The sequence below is a fragment of the Panthera uncia genome, unplaced genomic scaffold (assembly GCF_023721935.1).
Source record: "Panthera uncia isolate 11264 unplaced genomic scaffold, Puncia_PCG_1.0 HiC_scaffold_1505, whole genome shotgun sequence".
NCBI classification, from domain to species: Eukaryota; Metazoa; Chordata; class Mammalia; order Carnivora; family Felidae; genus Panthera; species Panthera uncia.
In genome coordinates, this window is record NW_026058146.1 from 43,187 (window position 1) to 61,647 (window position 18,461).

The 18,461-nt window shown below is 38.4% G+C and overlaps 1 protein-coding gene across 1 annotated transcript; it reads right to left on the reverse strand.

The window, feature by feature from the left end:
* Positions 1 to 131: 131 nt before the first annotated feature.
* On the reverse strand, positions 132 to 15,782 carry PLAAT1 (phospholipase A and acyltransferase 1). The gene is made up of 3 exons (XM_049623387.1): positions 15,590 to 15,782; positions 9,165 to 9,433; positions 132 to 382 (listed from the first exon to the last, which is right to left on the reverse strand). The coding sequence occupies exons 1-3, from the start codon at positions 15,762 to 15,764 to the stop codon at positions 281 to 283; spliced, it is 546 nt and encodes a 181-aa protein (XP_049479344.1). The 5' UTR covers positions 15,765 to 15,782; the 3' UTR covers positions 132 to 280.
* Between the last annotated feature and the right edge of the window lie 2,679 nt (positions 15,783 to 18,461).

Genomic DNA, 18,461 nt, shown 5'->3' on the forward strand with positions numbered 1-18,461 from the left:
GGGTAAAAGATAAAATATGATGTGATTGTGTTAAGATCTTCCGCTGGCTTGCTCAAAAGGCTACTGCTTCTTGTTTAAGCTGCCACAGCAAATCTCTGCTGGTAGGGAGAAAAATTTCCACGGCTCAATAATGAGATAACATCAGTAAGCAATTTATTAAAGAGACTGCCATCCATCACTGGAATTTTGAACAATAATGATGCATCGAAAATAAGTATTCCCAGTTTTTTTTTCCCCTCCTCACAAATTCCTTCAGTTCCAATATCTCTTCAGTAAATTGTTAATAGTATTTTGCTCTTTGTCTTTTTGGAAACAAGCCCAGGAGTGAGAAGACACCAGCAGCAGCTGTCACAAACCCAATGGTACTTATTGCTTGGTTGGCCTATAGAGAAATGAGAAACAAAAAACACCACAGCTTATTCTAAAGGCACCTCAGTGTCCTAAATCCAAGCAAACTGAAGACCCTTTCAATGACACCAGAAAAATTTAAAGCTTCATGCCAAATTAAGTTCTGTGTGAAGATGAATAAATTTATAATTTTTATAATTATGACAAAGAGATAGTTAAATACATGTAGGTATACGTTTCTCATATTTTTATGGCCCCCAATAGTTTATAACTCATTATGGCACAATTCCTAATAATCATCATAGTACATCTGGGAGGTAGTGTTACTCCTATTTGGGAAAACTTGGTAAGTTAAGTGATTTGCCTGAGGTCATACCACCAACATGTTTAGATATGGGTTGAGCCATGAACCATGTGTTTCTCTTCCAAACAATCCCTACCTCCTTAATACACCCTAGTTTGGTCTATAACAGAGTGAATATCATGTGTGTGTGTGTGTGCATGTGTGTTCCTGACTCAAGAATGTCTACTAGAGAAAGAATTCACAGATGTAATCTAAACTAAATACCTCTATGCTCTTATTTGGTAGCTACAATTTCTCTTTTGATAAACAAACTTCAAAAGAGGTCGCTACTGATGTTAACTATTGTGTCACAAATTAATTTCTCATGTAGACAAACTAAAATAAACTACTCTCAAGCTCAGTTGTCCATAAAGGAGTTCAGACGTTTGTAGCTTTAAGGGTATTAATCATCATGATGAGGGATCTAATAAATATTCATGATTTTCATGGCACTCAGCTAATATTGCCTTCCATCTGCATGAGTTTGCATGCAGTTTTATGACCCAAAGGTCATATTCAGATGCTTCAGAGTCATCAGACATTCTGAAAACAATTGTTCTCTGGGATTGAAGAAATCAGGCTTTCAAATAAAGCAAAACATTTTCCCCAAATGATTCCAGGGACCAACCCAAATGCTGGAAAGCCTGACCCAGATCACATTTGAGCATGCCTTCTCTCTAACCCACAGGTCTCCACCACAGAGCCTGCCACCCCTACGTGACTGCCACATAGTGCTGCCTCCCTACCTGCAGCTTCCCTGTGGGAACCAGACTGCAAGGGCCTGGCCAATGACAGGAGCATTTACTCCATTTATATCACCCTGCGGTCTGCAGGGACAAGGCCAGGCACCAAAACTCCCTGCTGTGCCACCATCCCCAGCTGCCAGGGAGAGTGGCAGCTGGCGAACAAATGACAAATGCTATTTTACTTTACAATCCTAACTTTATTTGGTTGCTTGATTATTTTACTCATAATTTTTAATTAGTCACCACCTAAGTTATTTCCCGGGGAAAGAGTCAGAATTTGCTGCAGTCCAGAACTACCCATGGGGAGCCAGGGGGCAGATACAAGACAGAGGACAAAATTCCAAAGAGAGGCAAAATCAATAATCAGATAGTCAATCGGATAATCAAGCCTAACTCTCATATAATTCCAGGCAGATGCTAAGATCCCAAGATCTGATACAGGGAAATGTGGTGGCGGGGCAATGAACAAATAGGAAGATGCAGTTGGTATCTTTAGAGAGAGGAGTCAAATGGCAGTAGGGTACAGCCCTGGGGAAGATCCTGTGGGCTTCCCAAATCCCAAACACTTATTTAAAATTATATTCTAGACGGCAAAATCCTGTGACAATCCCTTGGCGTTTTGTGTATTGGGATCTGCTAAACGCAGACCTAACTCACTGGGTATCTTTCAGCCAGTAGAAATACAAGAGATGAAAGAAATCCCACAGATCTAAGAGGCCTGGGGAAAGCAATGTGATCCTAAGCCAAAATCCCCTGACAGCACACAGGCCAGATACAATTACAAGGAAACTATTTCCTATAGTGCACGCGGTTTCCCAAATCCCAAACACTTACTTCAAGTTACATTCTAGATGGCAAAACCCTGTGTGATTGGGACAATCCCTTGGCGTTTTGAGTAACAGGATCTGACTTGCAAGATTGTAACATCTCAGAATGTTCTCAGAACCTATATGAACACGAGCTTTTATTTCACAATTTAGGATTATAAAGTCACCTAAGCTGACTCTTCATACTTTTATCCTTTACAGGGCTTTCTGACTGTGGGCCATAATAAAAGCCTCATTCTGAGGATCTAAACATGACCAAGGAAACATTAGTTGAATCTGGAGTGCTGTATCCTGACATAGCACAGCTGGGTCACAGATGACCACAAGGTCTACCAAAATTCCTTTTCCTCTGAGACTCTAAGTTCACAGTGCTATGCACTGAAGCACAGTCAGGGTATATTGTAGATCAGCTTGTTCAGGCCTATGCAAGAGTGCTGCCATCTTCCACAAAGCTAGGCACATTTCAATACCTTGTTAAGACTATACCAGTGGAACATGTCTACTTAAAATCTTTTTTAAAAGAAAAGACAAGCCACATACTAGAAAACAACAAAACAAAACATTTCCAACAGGCAAATCTGATAAGGAACTGTTATCCAAAATATGTAAAAAGTTCTTAAAACTCAACAAAAAGAAAACAAGCAAGCCACCCAGTTTAAAAATGGGCAAAAGATCTCAAGAGACACATCGTCAAATATGCAAATCACAAAGGAGCATATGAAAAGATGCTTAACTTCATACACGTTTAGGGAATTGCAAATTAAGATAGTGAGACACCACTGTGTACCTATTAGAATGGCTAAAACCCAAAATGCTCACAATACTAAATGTGGAAGAAGACATGGAAAAACAGGAACTCTCATTCGTTGTTGGTGGGAATGCAAAAGGGCACAGCCACTTTGTAAGACCTTCCATGGTTTCTAACAAAAATAAACATATTCTTACCATACAATCGAGTAATCATGCCCTTTGGTATTTACACAAAACCCTGCACACAAATGTTTCTAGAAGTTTTATTCATAATTACCAAAACTCGGAATCAACCAAGATGGTTTTTAGTTGCTGAATGTACATCCAGACAATGGAGCGTTACTTGGTGATAGAGAAAAATGAGTTACCAAATCATGAAAAGACATGGAGGAATTTTAAATGCATGTTGCTTAGTATGCATTCTTCTCAGCAGTTGCCAGAGACTTGGGAGGAGGAAAGACGAATAGGCAAAGAGAGCACGGAGAAGTTTTAGGGTAGGGAAACTATTCCGTATGATACTGTACTAGTGGATATATGTCACGATACAGTTATAATTTATAGAATGCAAAACACTAAGACTAAACCCTAATGTAAACTATTTTAGGAGAGGCAAATTTTTTCCTTTGTGCATCTTAGGTTTTCAGCTGAGGCTCACTAATAAAAGGCAAATTGACAAGAGAAAAACAGAGGTTTATTAACATGTACATCTCAAACATACACAGGAGAAACTCAGGGAAGAGTAATTCAAAGAGGTGGCTTAGAATTCAGGCTTACATAGCACATCTTCAGCAAAGATCAATACATTTGTAGAGTAATGGCAGGACAAAAGAAAGCAGTTTCAGGCTGCCAAGGATGGCAGACCGCGGTAAGGTAAACATGGGAAATTAATGGCAAAGGCTAGTTAGTAAGGGTTGTTATATAAAATTTTTTTTTACATTTATTTATTATTGAGAGACAGAGAGACACAGAGCGTGAGCAGGGGAGGGGCCGAGAGATGGAGAGACACAGAATCCGAAGCAGGCTCCCGCTCTGAGCTGTCAGCACAGAGCTCGACACGGGGCTAGAACTCACTAACCGCGAGATCATGACCTGAGTCAAAGTCGGACGCTCAACCGACTGAGCCACCCAGGTGCCCCAGTAAGTGTTGTTATTTAGATTCCTCTACTGGTTGTCTGTGATGATTAATTTTTGTCCTTCCTGCTAGCAAAGGGAAGAGGGACACCTTTCAGAATGTATCTCCCACTTTTAGGCAAATATGTGGAGAGCAGGGCCTCCTTCTTAAGTGCCTTCAGCTCTTGATAATAAATAATAATCCTTATGACACAGATTTTGAGGTGATATTCTAGTTTCCTTCACTATGGACTTTGGTGGATAATGTGTCAGTATTGGTTCATTATTTGTAACAAATATACCACACTGATATGGAACGGTGATGGTTGGGGAGGCCGTGTATATGGGTGATGGGGAGGGGGTATGTGGGAACTCTCTAAAATTCCAGATCACATTTGCTGTGAACTGTAGATTACTCTAAAAAAAAATAAAGCCTATAACTTTTTTAACACAAAAAAGCACGAAGAAGAAAAAGATGGACCATGATCCTTCCACCTTTCTAATCTTTTTAAATGCTGTTGAGGTTTTTTAATTTCAGAGAAATACATAGCCATTCCCCAAGAAAACTGTTCTATGTCCAAGACCCCTAATCCCTTGCAGCAAAGGCAGTCCTGAGAAGAAAATACATTGCAATCCAGGCCTATCTCAAGAAACAAGAAATATCCCCAACCTAACCTCACACCTAAAGGAACTAGAAGCAGAGCAGCAAAGAAACCCCAAATCCAGGGGCGCCTGGGCGGCTCAGTCGGTTAAACTTCCGACTTCAGCTCAGGTCACGATCTCGTGGTCCGTGAGTTCAAGCCCCGCGTCGGGCTCTGGGCTGATGGCTCAGAGCCTGGAGCCTGCTTCCGATTCTGTGTCTCCCTCTCTCTCTGCCCCTCCCCCGTTCATGCTATGTCTCTCTCTGTCTCAAAAATAAATAAACGTTAAAAAAAATAATTAAAAAACAAAAAAAAAGAAACCCCAAATCCAGCAGAAGAAGAGAAATAATACAGATGGGAGCAGAAATAAACAATATAGAATCTGAAAAAAACAGTAGAACAGATCAACGCATCAAAGAACTGGTTTTCTGAAAGAATAAACACAATTGATAAACCCCTAGCCAGACTTTTCAAAAAGAAAAGAGAGAGGACCTATAAAATCATGAATGAAAGAGAAGAGATCACAACCAATACCACAGAAATACAAACAATTATTAGAGAATACCATGAAAAAATATATGCCAACAAACTGGGCAACCTGGAAGACATGGACAAATTCCTGGACACCCACACACTACCAAAACTCAAGTGGGAAGAAATAAAATATTTGAACAGACCCATAACCAGCGAGGAAACTGAATCAGTTATCAAAAATCTCCCAACAAATAAGAGCCTAGGCCAGATGGCTTCCCAGAGAAATTCGACCAGACATTTAAAGCAGAGTTAATACCTATTCTTCTCAAGCTGTTCCAAAAAATAGAAATGGAAAGAAAACTTTCGGACTCATTCTATGAAGCCAGCATTACCTTGATTCCCAAACCAGATAAAAACTTCACTAAAAGGGAGAATTACAAACCAATATCCTTCTTGAACATGGATGCAAAAATTCTCAACAAGATACTGGCAAATCGAATCCAACAGTATATTAAAAGAATTATTCACCATGACCAAGCGGAATTCATTCCTGGGCTGCAGGGCTGGTTCAATATTCACAAATCAATCAGTGTGATCCATCACATTAAAAGAAGAAAGGATAAGGGCCATATGATCCTGTCAATAGTTGCACAAAAAGCATTTGACAAAATACAGCATTCTTTCTTAATAAAAACCCTCAAGAAAGTTGGGATAGAAGGAACATAGCTTAACATCATAAAGCCATATATGAAAAGCCCACAGCTAATATTATCCTCAATGGGGGAAAATTGAGAGCTTTCCCTCTGAGATCAGGAACACTACAGGGATGTCCACTCTCACCGCTGTTGTTTAACATAGTGTTGAAAGTCCTGGCCTCAGGAATCAGACAACAAAATGAAATAAAAGGCATCCGAATTGGCAAAGAACAAGTCAAACTTTCACTTTTTGCAGATGACATGATACTGTACATGGAGAACCCAAAAGACTCCACCAAAAAGCTGCTAGAACTGATATATGAACTCAACAAAGTCACAGGATATAAAATCAATGTACAGAGATCAGTTGCATTTCTATACGCCAATAATGAAACACTAGAAAGAGAAATCAATAAATTGATCCCATTTACAATAGCACCAAGAACCATAAAATACCTAGGAATAAACCTAAGCAAGGATGCAAAAGATCTGTATGCTTAAAACTATAGAACACTTAAGAAAGAAATTGAAGAAGACACAAAGAAATGGAAAAACATTCCCATGCTCATGGATTGGAAGAGCAAATATTGTTAAGATGTCAATAATACCCAAAGTAATCTACCCATTCAGTGAAATACCAAAATTGCACCAGCATTCTTCTCAGAGCTAGAAGAAACAATCCTAAAATTTGTATGGAACCACAAAAGACCCTGAATAGCCAAGCTAATGTTGAAAAAGAAAACCAAAGCCAGAGGCATCACAATCCCAGACTTTAGCTTCTACTACAAAGCTGTAATTATCAAGACAGTATGGTATTGGCACAAAAACAGACACATAGACCAATGGAATAGAATAGAGAACCCAGAATGGGACCCACAAATGTACAGCCAACTAATCTTTGAGAAAGCAAGAAAAGGGTATCCAATGGAAAACAGTCCCTTCAGCAAATGGTGCTGGGAGAACTGGACAGTAACATGTAGAAGAATGAAACTGGACCACTTTGTTACACCATACACAAAAATAAAGTCGAAATGGATTAAAGACCTAAATGTGAGACAGGAAACCATCAAAACCCTAGAGGAGAAAACAGGCAACAACCTCTTGCCATTTGCAACAATGTGGATGGAACAGGAGGGTATTATGCTAAGTGAAATGAGTCAGTCAGAGAAAGACTGTACCATATGCTTTCACTCATATGTGGAATTTGAGTAACTTAAGAGAAGACCATGGGGGAAGCAAAGGGGGAAAAATAGCTTTTAACAAAGAGGGAGGCAAACCATAAAAGACTCTTAAATACAGAGAAGAAACTGAGGGTTGATTTGCGGGGGGTGTGGGGGAGAGGGGAAAATGGGTGATGAGCATTGAGAAGGGCACTTGTTGGGATGAGCACTGGGCATTGTATGCAAGCAATGAATCTACTCCCAAAGTCAAGAGGACACTATATATGCTGATGTTAGCTAACTTGACAATAAATTAGATTTAAATAAATAAATAAGTAAATAAATACATAAATAAATTTGTTGAAACTTTCAAAAAAAAGGCCCTTAATCCCTGAGGAGACCCCAAAACTAATCAAACACTAGCTATTGTTGGTAGTAATATTATGAATTGTTGATAATAATGAAAATAATAATAATGTGCTACAGTTTCTATCAGATCAACATAAATTTTATCGAGGAGTACCAATACAGAGCTATAAAATTCTTAATTACTATAATTAAAAATAACATTCATCTAAGACACATTGTTTATTGAGATGGATGATATATAATACAGTGCACTAAGAGACTTCAAATATCTAGTATAATCCCCCAAAGAGCCTCAGTTTATAGGTTGGGAAACTGATAAACGACGTTCTCCAAGCCACCAACCTAATAACTGGGGAAGATGTGGTTGTAGCTCAGGTAAGCACAATTTCAAAGCTTAGGTGAGTTCTTGGGGCTGTCACTGTACTTCCTGCAACAGAACCAGCTAGAGAACAGTTCTAGTTGTTGAGGAATGATTAATTTTTCATGGGTCTTGATTCTGGGTATGAAAGGGGAAAAGATGAGGGATGGTAAATTAGAGCCAAAGCAAGAAGATGGTTCTGATCCCATTTTTTTTTTTTTTAGCCACATTAAAAAAAATTGCTTCTTGAACACAGTGGACAACTTTATCCTTTACAAAGGAGAGGAATGGACTTCACTTCCTAGTTACACCCTTAGTTTTTAATGCGAAGGTGAACAGGATTTTTTGTGTGGATGTTTTCTGTGCTCTGGCTCACAAGCGATTTATTGTTACATGTGAATAGCACATTCATTATGTTAATATATTTCCTAAAGAAATGCATTTCCAATTAAATTACTTCCTAATGAAAACAAATGTATCCTTTTATGTTCCCTGTCCCATCTTCCCAAGCTTCCGTGAGGGGAATTGGAAACTAATTCCTTAGAACAGATGTTTCTGTAACTGATTCAACCATTTCAGGATACTGGGAGCCTTTATTCATTCTCTAATATCCCTTTAATAAATCTTTAGGTTAGAACATCAACGTTGGAATTGGATTGGTGCCACAATAGGTAGAAAGAAGGCAAATGAACCAAGCATGCTTTTAGTTAGGAATCTGCCACGCTACAAAATAGTGTGAGAGACGACGACATTGCATGCTACTTTAAAAATAAAGTAATTGATCCATTTTAAGAAATCATCCAAAATCTCAACCAATCAAAGGACCTGCTTAAAAGCACAAGATTCCTCTGAAACTAGCATTGCAAGGAGACAGAAACAATTTTCAAAGCCACCAAAATATGTCTGTCATTAGCTGGCCTCTCTCAGTCAGGTAATGGAGAAGAATCTCAGAGTTACCATCTCTATTTCTGGCAAAGGAACTTCCATTTAAATATTTCAACATTCTTTTCAGAATGTCCCTTTCAGCATGTGAGGCTGCTGTATGGCAGAAAAACGGAAGGAAGGAACCCTGAAGGACAGAACGCAACAGGACTGACAGAAAAGCTACGGTCTTGATTCTGCTTCAAGCTCCTTCCAGCCCCAAATTCAAAATGTCCACGTTCACGCATTAATGTGGTCATAACTGCTACATGATCTTGGACACCTCAATTCCTGTCCTTATCCTTCAGGATTCTCACCTTTTCTCCATTCTTTTCATTTTGTTTTAGGCCTGAGAATCTTATAGTCAGTAGTGCTTATTTTCCCAAGGTAAGCAAATTCTATGTCTTCTAAAGAAAACTCACCTGCTCTGAAACTCCTTCTCCATAGCGAAGCAAAGTCACAAAATGCTCACAGTTGTTGACAAGTATGTCATAATCCACCTCTTGTCCAATAACAATCTCTGACCGCTGCATGACTTCCTCCATGGGGAGAGGAGGATAAGTTTCATCATATTTATTGTTTATTCTGTATGTGTCGTTTCCCACGACATCCTTCAGGGGCTGCATCTTCACCAGGGCCTTCCTGCTAAATATAGACTTGGCGCTTGTAAATGCTGCAGGAATGTCATCCTCTATAAGGAGAATTCTGGTTAGCAAGATGTGGTGACCCAGCTCACAGAACCCCAATGCCAGAGTATTGCAATGCCACATGTTTGGAAGTGATGGAGTCACTGAACCCAGCTCGGTTCCCAACTTAGCACCAAACCAGAAGCCACTTTAATCATACCAGGCTTAATAACTCACTTGGTAGTTTATCTATAATGAGGGAAAATAGAAGAGAAACCTGTATCTGCCCATAGAGAAAATTGAGTGAGAAAACTACCCATTCTTGAGAAACAAGTTCTCTATCAATTGGCATTATTATTAGAGATCTTGGTATGTGTCCCTAACAGAATACAAATAAAACCATTGTCTCCTTTTTTTTCCCTATAAAATATGCTTTTATTCAGCATCTGAACCCTTCCCAGCTACTCTCTTTGGGCCTCAGCTGTGTGCATTGTGATTGATAAGCTCGTCCTAGTTGTCTAAGTGTGCTCCTTACCCCTTTCTCTGCTTTTTACACTTGTTCTTTCAACTTGGCTTCAATTTGGTTCCAATTTGAAACCCCTCCAAGGGGTCAGCTGGGGTCAAGCTGGGGCCCTGCTTTTATCTTGCCAGTTCCTTTAGGCCAAGAAACTAAGTCCTGAAACTGAATCTATCCACCAGATGCAGCCCCATGCAATGCCATACCCACCTGTTACATGTCCCACCCCTGCAACTCCCTTTTAACTGCCTCAGTTGGCAAACAGTTACCTTTGTCTAGATACCTTTGTCTCCTGGCCTGCTACTGCCAGTATCTGAGGTTGGACAGATGATTGCTCAGTGTTCAGCTCTAACACCTGGCCCTGGTCCCTCTCCATCTGCCCAAGACTGCTATGCTTGGCTATGTGTTCAAGTCAATCATGAGAGAGTCTCCATGTAACCGGTGTGAAGAGAGTCTTCCTTTTTGTAATAACTAAAAGCTAACTTTCTTTTCCACTCCCTTTTTTTTCCTACCTTCCAAGTTCCTTTTCCTTCAAGCAGCATTTCCAGTTAATATCTTACACATTGGAAGTTCTTGTACAAGTTCTTAGAGCAGAGATCTCCTAGTTAGAATTACTAAAGTTTTATTTACACTAGTCTGATGCTATCAATTTATAGAGGAGGACACTGAAGCTTAGAGAGGTAAACTGGCTTGCAAAATACCACCTGAGTAGTTAACAATAGAACCAGAAAACTGCGTTTCAGTCTACAGGATCAGAGCTCAGTACTAGAACCATATTAAAATGGAGCTTAACACATGAAAATAAGGGAAGAGCAGAAAAATCTCTTATTGTATTCCAGACGTGAAAACTGCAGAGATATTGCAGCATTGCTTACTGTTAATCACTAGACTCTGCAGAAACTAATGGGTGTGTATCGTAAATGTCACTTTATTTGCCATTTCCATTTCCAATATTCTAGAACAAGAGGCAAATATCTCAAGATGTTGCAAAAGTCACTACATTAAAAATTCTCAGACATCTCCAAGATAGTAAGACCAAGGTTATTAAAACTTCTTTCTAAACGTAACTTGAAGAAAAAAAAATCTCCAGGCTACTTGTTATTTGCATACAGTTTTTTTCTTAAAAAATGAATTAATTTGTGCTTATTTCTAAATATTTAGGAAATATATAAAAAAACAACATAAATGTGTAAATTTAAATCACCCATTATCTGCCCAACCATAATCATGTTATTATTTTGATAATAATATTATCATATCCTTCTATTATGTCTTTTATTAACACATGTATATTGAAGCATGCCTATGTGTGCATTCACATGGGTATATATTATTTCTTTGCAAAGTAGGTATAATATGACACACTGCATTTTTAATCTAGATTTTTTTTCAAGTAAATATCATGCAAGATTATTTCTCAAGCAATTAAGCATGTCCAGAAATATGATTTTTAATGGCCGTTAAATAGCTATTGTTTTGGCTTATCTAGCACCCCATCCCACCTCTGCCTCTTTCTTTCTGGAAATGATTTTGTGTGGGCTAATCACAGTATCTCCTTCTCCAGGGCACAACGATGGTGCAGTGATGGGCATGGGATCCACACTCGCCCAAATCAGATTGTTCTCCATGCTATTTCTAACTGCAACAGGCAGGGATTGGCCCTCTCTTATTAGATCACAAGACTGTAAGAATAAGAGCCTAAGGATGTTGATGACTATCAGTTCAGTCTCCTAGAGAGGCATAGTCTGGGAGAATTAAGACAATACTTGGAAAGGAAATGCAGATGTGAGTCTTGATACTCATGTTTATGCCCCTACATCCAGGCATCCTTGAAGCCAGCACCAACCATCTTTATCCTTTTTTGTAGTTTTCCTCAGTGAAGCAATGAATTTGCCTTTTTGCTTATGCTAACTTTTGTTTGTTTCCGTTACTTGCAACTAAAGAATTCTGTCAATATTCTGTGACAAAGTCATAATTCACTTTAGTCCACTATTGAATCTAAGACATTGTTGGCTTCTTTTTTTTTTTTTAACCTCTTCATCCCCTTCACATATTTTTTTTTTAATTTTTTTTCAACGTTTTTTATTTATTTTTGGGACAGAGAGAGACAGAGCATGAACGGGGGAGGGGCAGAGAGAGAGGGAGACACAGAATCGGAAACAGGCTCCAGGCTCCGAGCCATCAGCCCAGAGCCTGACGCGGGGCTCGAACTCACAGACCGCGAGATCGTGACCTGGCTGAAGTCGGACGCTTAACCGACTGCGCCACCCAGGCGCCCCCATTTCACATATTTCACCTATTCCCCTATCCCTCCCCTCTGGCAACCACCCATTTGCTCTCTGTATTTGTGAGTCTGTTTCTGGTTTGTTTGTTCATTTGTGATTTTGTGGGTTTTGTTTTTTTTGTGGGTGAGTGGTTTTTTTTTAGATTCCACATAGAAGTGAAATCACATGGTATTTGTCTTTATCTTATTTTACACAGCATAATACCATTTAGATCCATCTATGTTAAGGCAAATGCAAAGATCTCATTCTTTTTTATGGCTAACATTCCATTATATATATATTACATATTATGTATATATGTATGTGTATATACATATACATAACATCTTGTGTATATATATATTTGTTTGTGTGCATGTGTGTGTGTGAGCGAGTATATATATTACATCTTCTTTATCCATTCTTCTCTCAGTGGACACCTAGGTTGCTTCCTTATCTTGGCCCTTGTAAATAATGCTGCAATTAAGGTAGAAGGGTACATACATCATTTCGAATTGGTGTTTTCACTTTGGGTAAATATCCAATAGTTGAATTATTGGATCATTGGTATTTTTGAGGAAAGTTTAATTTTCTGTGGAAATATACTGTTTTCCACAATGGCCACACTAATTTATATTCCCACTGGCAGTGCAGGATTCTCTTTTCTCCACATCTTCACCATCATTTGTTATTCTGCCATTGCCTGTTTTTTAAACTGTTATGAGATAGAGGTGAATACCTTTATGCTGAATGTTATTCTACATCTTTATAAATATTTCTGAAAAATAGACTCAGAGAAGTAAAATTACAGGGTCAGAGCATAGGAACTCTTTTAAGACTCTTCATACACACTATTTAAATTCTTTGGTTTTCATTATATGAAGTTTATTGCCAAATTGGTTTCCATACAACACCCAGTGCTCATGCCAAGTGCTCATCGAAGGACTTCCATACAACACCCAGTGCTCATCGAAGGTGCCCTCCTCGATACGCATCACCCACCCTCCCCTCCCTCTCACCTGCCCCATCAACCTTCAGTTTGTTCTCAATTTTTAACAGTCTCTTATGCTTTGGCTCTCTTCCACTCTAACCTCTTTTTTTCTTTTTCCTACCCCTCCCCCATGGGTTTCTGTTAAGTTTCTCAGGATCCACAGAAGAGTGAAACCATGTGGTGTCTTTCTCTGTATGGCTTATTTCATTTAGCTTCACACTCTCCAATTCCATCCATGTTGCTACAAAGGGCCATATTTCATTCTTTCTCATTGCCACCTAGTACTCCATTGTGTTTTTAAACCACAAATTCTTTTTTATTTTTTTTTTATTTTTTTTATTTTTTTTTAATATATGAAATTTACTGTCAAATTTTTTTCCATACAACACCCAGTGCTCATCCCAAAAGGTGCCCTCCTCAATACCCATCACCCACCCTGCCCTCCCTCCCACCCTGCCCTCCCTCCCACCCCCCATCAACCCTTAGTTTGTTCTCAGTTTTTAACAGTCTCATGCTTTGGCTCTCTCCCACTCTAACCTCCTTTTTTTTTTTTTTTTCCTTCCCCTCCCCCATGGGTTTCTGTTATGTTTCTCAGGATCCACATAAGAGTGAAACCATATGGTATCTGTCTTTGTATGGCTTATTTCACTTAGCATCACACTCTCCACTTCCATCCATGTTGCTACAAAAGGCCATATTTCATTTTTTCTCATTGTCACGTAGTATTCCATTGTGTATATAAACCACAATTTCTTTATCCATTCATCAGTTGATGGACATTTAGGCTCTTTCCATAATTTGGCTATTTAAACCACAAATTCTTTATCCATTCATCAGTTGATGGAAATTTAGGCTCTTTCCATAATTTTGCTATTGTTGAGAGTGCTGCTATAAACTTTGGGGTAAAGTGCCCCTATGCATCAGTACTCCTGTATCCCTTGGGTAAATTCCTAGCAGTGCTACTGCTGGGTCATAGGGTAGGTCTTTTTTTCATTTTCTGCGGAACCTCCACACTGTTTTCCAGAGTGGCTGCACCAATTTGCATTCCCACCAACAGTACAAGAAGGTTCCATTTTCTCCACATCCTCTCCAGCATCTATAGTCTCCTGATTTGTTCATCTTGGCCACTCTGGCATGAGGTGATATCTGAGTGTGGTTTTGATTTGTATTTCCCTGATGAGGAACGACGTTGAGCATCTTTTCAAGTGCCCGTTGGCCATCAGGATGTCTTCTTTAGAGAAGTGTCTATTCATGTTTTCTGCCCAATTCTTCACTGGGTAGTTTTTCAGGTGTGGAGTTTGGTGAGCTCTTTATAGATTTTGGATACTAGCCCTTCGTCCGACATGTAATTTGCAAATATCTTTTCCCATTCTGTTGTTTGCCTTTTAGTTTTGTTGGTTGTTTCCTTGCTGTGCAGAAGCTTTTTATATTCATAAAGTCCTACTAGTTCATTTTTGCTTTTAATTCCCTTGCCTTTGGGGATATGTCAAGTAAGAAATTGCCATGGATGAGGTCAGAGAGGTCTTTTCCTGCTTTCTCCTCTAGGGTTTTGATGGTTTCCTGCCTCACATTCAGGTCTTTTATCCATTTTAGTATATTTTTGTGAAATTTGAGAGAAAGTGGTCCAGTTTCAATCTTCTGCATGTTCCTGTCCAGTTCTCCCAGCACCATTTGTTAAAGAGAGTGTCTTTCTTCCATTGGGTATTCTTTCCTGCTTTGTCAAAGATTAGTTGGCCATAAGTTTGTGAGTCTAGTTCTGGGGTTTCTATTCTGTTCCATTGGTCTATGTGTCTGTTTTTGTGCCATAATAAATTGTTTTTATGAATGAAGTTATCCACTTTCATTTCCTTCAACAATATACTTGCAATGGTTTCATTATACCCTTATCAACACTGACTTATCACTTTTAAATGTTTGCTAATGTGATAGGCATAAAATGTGTTTTTCTGTTGTACAATTCCTAGATCAGTCCCTTTAAAGATGGGTATTGACTTCTTTTCTTCTAAATACTGTTCATAGTTCTTTACCCATAATTTTGTTGGGATTTTGCTGTTTATGTATCCCCAGCATCTAGAATAGCTTTTGGCACATAGTGGGTAATCTATAAATAGATTTTGAACAAATTGAAATGATTTGTGTGATAGGTAAAGATACTGACGCTTATGTTTGTGAGCAATATTCTCCCCAGTGGATTATTTCCTTTTTATGTTTTTTTTTTAATCCAGAGATTTTACTAGATTCTAATGTTAAAAGTTTAACATTTTAATGTTAATTGGTCTTTGTGATTTAGCCAAACCACTTTGGTCTTACTATGTCCTTCATTAAACCTATTTCAGATAGATTTATCTACTTTCTACATTTTATTTCTTTTTTTTATGATTTCATTCATGATTCCTTCTTATAACAAGAGAATTCAAAACCTCCAGGAGTTGTGGGAAACAAAACTTACCTAGAGGTGCTATGTTGATAACATAACCATCACCCAGGTACAGTGCCCAGTGCTGATAGCCAGAACGAAACACTTCAATCAAGTCCCCTGGCTGGGGGTTACCAGGATAGCTCAAACTAAAGCAATCATTAAACGCCATCTGAAATGACAGACACAAAGACGATCTAGCTGACATGACTTGCCAAAAGAAAATCAGTTTAAGACCTCCACAGAAGTATAAGGATACAGAGTTTATTGGGATTGCATTCCGTGTTAAAGACTTAAACTCACACCACTGTCCTTTGTATGATCATTCTTTGTATGATTCCAACTCTGAATTATGCGTGCAAAAGTGAAAAAAAACAAGTGGGAAAGAATTTTTCTGCTAATTGTTTAATTTTCTATAGCAATGCTTCTCATCCTGATCAACCACAGATCTCATTTACGATAATAAGCATCTTATTTTTCTCTCTTTAAATCCAAATATTCATAGAAAATATGATTTACCATACACAAAATTTCAAAAATAGTAATATGGTGCCCTATTTGAACAAAAAGGTGAAGTAAATTTACAATAGTACGTATTTTACTTATGTAAATAATCGGTACATGACTATAAAAAAGATACAATAAACTGTCCATAAGTGTGCACTTACTTAGCATGAAAGAGTCAACAGTCAGTGGCAGAAGATGAGAAGCCTTTCAGCCTCTCAAAAAATAAAATCAAAGAACATGGTATGCGAGGACTGACACTGATATTTTATGGAAAAAATACCTTGTATTGCAAAATTTCTCTCTCATTTAACTTAAGCAGAAAGAAGTTCCAGACTCAGAGGAGTGGCCAGTCACATATTCAGTCATAGTGTAATACACGGGACATTTATTCCTTGTGCCAAACTGCTGTGCAATCTAGGTACTTCAGTCTCTACCCACTAAATATCAGTAAATGCTCTTTGTCATGTGACAACCACAAATATCCACACAGATTTCCACCCCTCCCTTACTGCCCCATTTTCTGCTTGGTTCCTGACTTACTGATTCCAGAAACAGTGTTAAGGTGGCCACCGTAGAAGTGAAACAACTTGGAAGGTTGGGGAGTTCGTCATGTTGATGAATATGAAAATTCTAAGCTTGGTGAGTTTTTTTTCTTTTAAGTCACTATTTTTCAGAAAGAACATTTAAGTCTCTGATGGTCGATTTTTATGAAATGTTACATTTTCTACATAAATATGGCATGGGAGTAGAAAGACATTCATCAATACTCAAAAGGAGATTTTGTGCTATATCCATGTTGAATCTCTAATTGACAGCAGAGTTTCTCATCTCTCTGATGTAGATCTCAAGTAGTTAAGAAGCAGGGGGACAGTGTTGTCACAGATAATAGCATGACACTATTCAATATGTCCTGTAGATTATGGAGCAGGTGACAACATGTAGCACTTTCAACCTCTCAAAAAAGCTGCTTTTTTAAAATATAAACATAAAACCTGGGTTGTATAGTAAACACAATGTTTTGTTTTTTCTGTGGGGAGTGTTTCTTTGAAAGGTAATCTTTTTCTAGGTTTTTACATTTCTGATACTTTGGAATTTTTACTAAATATGTATTTTGTAATCAGAAAAAATTTTGGACTTGTATTTAATAGTAATAGTGAGGGAGGCGCCTGGGTGGCTCAGTTAGTTAAGCATCTGACTTTGGTCTAGATAATAACGCCTTTCCGAGTTCAAGCCCCTTCCCCTCCCCCACTCATGCTCTGTCTCTCTCTCTGTCTCAAAAATAAACTTTTTTTTAAAAAAAGTAAATAGCATTAGTGAAATAATGGATGAGGAACTATGCAGTTTCATTAAAATGCTTTTTTTTCCCTGAGGTATGTTACACTTGGTAAAATGTACAAATCTTCAGTGTAGAACTGGGGGGATGTGTATACATTCCAGCAAGCACCATTCCGGTCAAGATAGAGAGTATTTCTGTCCCCTAAGATAGTTTCCTTGCCCCTCTCACCAGCCAATCCCTCACCAAGTAACCTCCACTTCGTATTGCATAGATTAGGGTCTGGAGCAGGCTTCTGCTCTGACTGGATCATTAATATACAATGCTGATCTGTGTCTCTCTTCCTCTGGGTGTCTTAGGAAATAGACTAAATAACCTTTATGCACACCTTCAGTTCTAGTATTCCAGGAGAGAAATGATAAATAATGTATTTTCCTCAAGGGTCCTTAGTAAATCAGCAGTAAGAATTATCTCCCAACTTCCAGGTCTAACTTCAGCTACTAAGCCGTAGGGCTTCTGTATAATTAGTTCCTAAAGCTGTATCAAATAGACTCTATCCAAATGAGAAGGCAATAATTCTGAATATTAGATTAATGTTTCATTCATTCCCTTTTCACTATTAACTGCATGCTAAACAGGCCTTTGGCAGGCAATTGGCTCTGCTGAGGAGGCTCCTTGGTATAACGGAGGAATAAAAACACAGGCCCAATCTCACTACATATAGAATCTGAAACAAACAAACACATAATTCAGAAGAATTAATTGCTGATTGCCAAAGGAAGGTGTGGAGAGGGGGCACAATGCGTGAGGGTGGTCAAAATGTACAAAGTTCCAGTTGTAAGATAAATCTTGAGGTTGTCGTGTACAGCATGGTGGCTATAGATGACTATTGTATTGCATATTTGAATGTGGCTATAAGAGTAGATCTTGAAAGTTCCTGTCAGAAGAAAAACAAATGTGTTACTTTATGAGGTGATGGATGTTAACTGGACTTATTGTGGTGTTTATTTCACAATATATACAAATATTGAATCATTATGCTGTTCCCCTTAAATTAATACAATGTATGTGTCCATTGTATCTCATAAAACTGGAAAGAAAAAAGAAACACTGTCTGTAATAAAA